Source organism: Protobothrops mucrosquamatus, unplaced genomic scaffold (genome assembly GCF_001527695.2).
Source record: "Protobothrops mucrosquamatus isolate PMUCROS unplaced genomic scaffold, P.Mucros_1.0 scaffold3486, whole genome shotgun sequence".
NCBI classification, from domain to species: Eukaryota; Metazoa; Chordata; class Lepidosauria; order Squamata; family Viperidae; genus Protobothrops; species Protobothrops mucrosquamatus.
The window spans coordinates 82,329-85,049 of record NW_015389459.1 but is presented as its reverse complement, the minus strand read 5'-3'; the positions used below and the strand labels follow the sequence as shown (position 1 = coordinate 85,049).

General features: G+C 47.7%; 1 protein-coding gene across 1 annotated transcript in view; it reads right to left on the bottom strand.

The window, feature by feature from the left end:
* LOC107297721 (homeobox protein meis3-like) overlaps positions 1–2,721 on the bottom strand; it is a 15,831-nt gene that overhangs the window by 4,156 nt on the left and 8,954 nt on the right. The window contains exon 5 of the mRNA XM_015827083.1: positions 842–987. Coding sequence (XP_015682569.1) covers positions 842–987 — 146 coding nt within the window. The remainder of the gene's footprint in view (positions 1–841; positions 988–2,721) is intronic.

Below are 2,721 nucleotides of genomic sequence, written 5' to 3'. Positions count from 1 at the left end.
ATAGATAGATAGATAGATAGATAGATAGATAGATAGATAGATAGATAGATAGATGACAGATTGCCAAGCGGCCCAGTTTGGACCAGTGTCATAACTTTGAATGGTCTCTAAACCATCCCAGAGGTGCTTTTTTTTTTCCCCAAAAAAGGCAACCGGACTTTCTTGGGGGGAGGTTTTCTGTGAAAAACATTTCACTTCTCAAGCTAGAAGCTTCTTCGGTTCTAACGGACGTTAGTTAGAGCCGCCAGAACGGAAGAGGATGAGAAGCGAAACCTTTTCAAATTTAAAAAACAAAAAAATCCCCAAGAAAGTCCAGTCCAGTTGCCTTTTTTTGGGGGGTGGAAGCACCTTTGGGACAACTGTTGAACCGGATGATTGGGAATCTCCATAGAGAGCTGGTCGATAAACAAACGGTTGTAAGTTGAGGACTCTCTGTAACATAGCAATAATTTAAAAAAAAGAATTAATGGATGCCTCTGGCAGGGCAGTGGGAGGCCTGATCCGGCCTCTCCTCCCTTCCCCGTAGCGTCCCCCTTCCCCTCCCTGCCAATGCGTTCAGGATAATTGGCCAGAATTGATTACCCTTCACCAGCCTCTAATAGCTTTATAGCTCCTTCAATTAGCCACTAATTGGCCAGCGCTCATTAACTTGCCTTTGTTTAACTAACCAGGGAGAGGCACTATCTAATTGCCTGGCAGACAGCAAAGCGGAAGGAAGCCGGTTGGGTGGTGGGCATGGATGGATGTCTCCGCTTAGCCTCCCCCCCAGTGCCCAGCAAGGCTCTCCAGGGTTGGACCCGCCGGCTGGACTTCGGACCACAAGCACCTTTTGGGTTCTTACCGACAAGTGTTGAAAAAGCCAGGCGCGCATGATATTCGTGGCCACCTTGGGGAAAATGCCACGTTTCTTGTTTCTTTTCTTCTCCCGGTCCAGGTCGTCGTCTTCTCCCGTGCTGGGGGAGGCCACGCTGTTATCCAGGCAATCTCCTGCAAGGAGCCGGGGTGGAGGAGGTAAGAGAGAGGGAGAGAGAGAGATAGAAGAAGGGAAGGGAAGGGAAGAGGAGAGGAGAGGAGAGAAGGGAAGAGAAGGGAAGAGGAGAGAGAAGGGAAGAGGAGAGAAAAGAGGAAAGGAAGATGAGGGGAGGAGAAGAGGGAAATGAAATAGAGAAAAGAAAAAGAAGAGAAAGGGAAGAGAAAGAGAAAAGAAGAGGAAAATGGAAGAGTGAAGAGAAAAAAAAGGAAGAGAAGAAAGAGAAGAGAAGAGAAGAGAGGGAAAAGTGGAAAGAAGAGAAAAGGAAGAGAATGAGAAGAGAGGAAAGGAGAAGAGAAGAGAAGAGAAGAGAAGAGAGGGAAAAGTGGAGAAGAGAAAAGGAAGAGAATGAGAAGAGAGGAGAGGAGAAGAGAAGAGAAAGGGAAAAGTGGAGAGAAGAGAAAAGGAAGAGAATGAGAAGAGAGGAGAGGAGAAGAGAAGAAGAGAAGAAAGGGAAAAGTGGAGAGAAGTGAAAAGGATAAGAATGAGAAGAGCAGAGCAGAGAAGAGAAGAGAAGAGAGAAAGGGAAAAGTGGAGAGAAGTGAAAAGGAAGAGAATGAAGAGAAGAGGATAAGAGAGGAGAGCAGAGAGCTTTAGGTGGAAGTCCAAAGCCAAGAGAACAGCAAAATCCAGATCTAGTCATCTCGGGACAGGCTGGTCCTCTTAAAACAGGACGAGGCCCTCCAGTTGTTGTGATCCAGTACATCTGGGATGGGGAAGGGGGGGAGCCCATTTGGGGAAAGCCAACTTAATGGCAAGTCTTGAAACTGTATCAGGTGTGATCAGAAGCGGCAGAGCCCTCTAGAGGCCAGTCAAAGAACGGCACCGCTCACAGGAGGGCAATAAACCAACATCCTGTTCAATAACCAACTAGATTTGTCTTCCCTTTATCACCTGCCCCACGGAGGCTCACAGTTGGCCACGCCATGCAGATTCCCTGCTGCAGCGGGAGAAAACCTGGAAAATCAAATCAGCCTTGCTTCTCAGGATCCACTTGGCTGGCTATGAAAGTAACCTTCATCCTGTGTTTGGCCAGGATTGGATAGTCAAAGGTCTCTGGCCTTCCAAGTTCCACTGAGCTGTTGTGGCAGAACCTTGCTGCAGAAAAACTTGGCCTATCTTTGGTGATTCAATCCTAGCCAAACAGGGGACCCACTCAGGCTGGGAAAATCCAAGGGTTGAAGTCCAGTTATCTGGAAATGTTTTTTGGGACTCCTGAGTACCTGGGGGTAAGTCAGCACTCCTGTTGACTGATAAGGTGGAGGGGTGGAGGGGGGCTGTTCCCCAGGCTTCAATCATTTCCCTGACTGTTTTTGTCCCTACTCTGCCAACAATCTTAGTAGCTGTGAAATTGAACAACCTGGATAGGCGATGGTTTCTATTCCTCTCCCTTGCTGATTTTTTTTTTTTAAAAAATCGGTCGAACTGGGTCATTTCCACACTCAACGAAAAGAGAAAACGGTTGTGCACGGTTGGAACTTCTGCTGTGTAACACACACTTTTCTTCACTTGCACTCGCACAAGCCCCAAGATTTTCCCCCTTCTGACAATTCCAGCCCCCCTCAAACAGCTGCTCCGCTTTTATATCCTCTGGCTAAAAATGTGCTTAAAAGCCTTGCCTAGAGGGGATGTAAATTATGCATCCCGCAGTCCTCCTCATCAGGCCGTACGTGATCGCTACTCCACCGTGC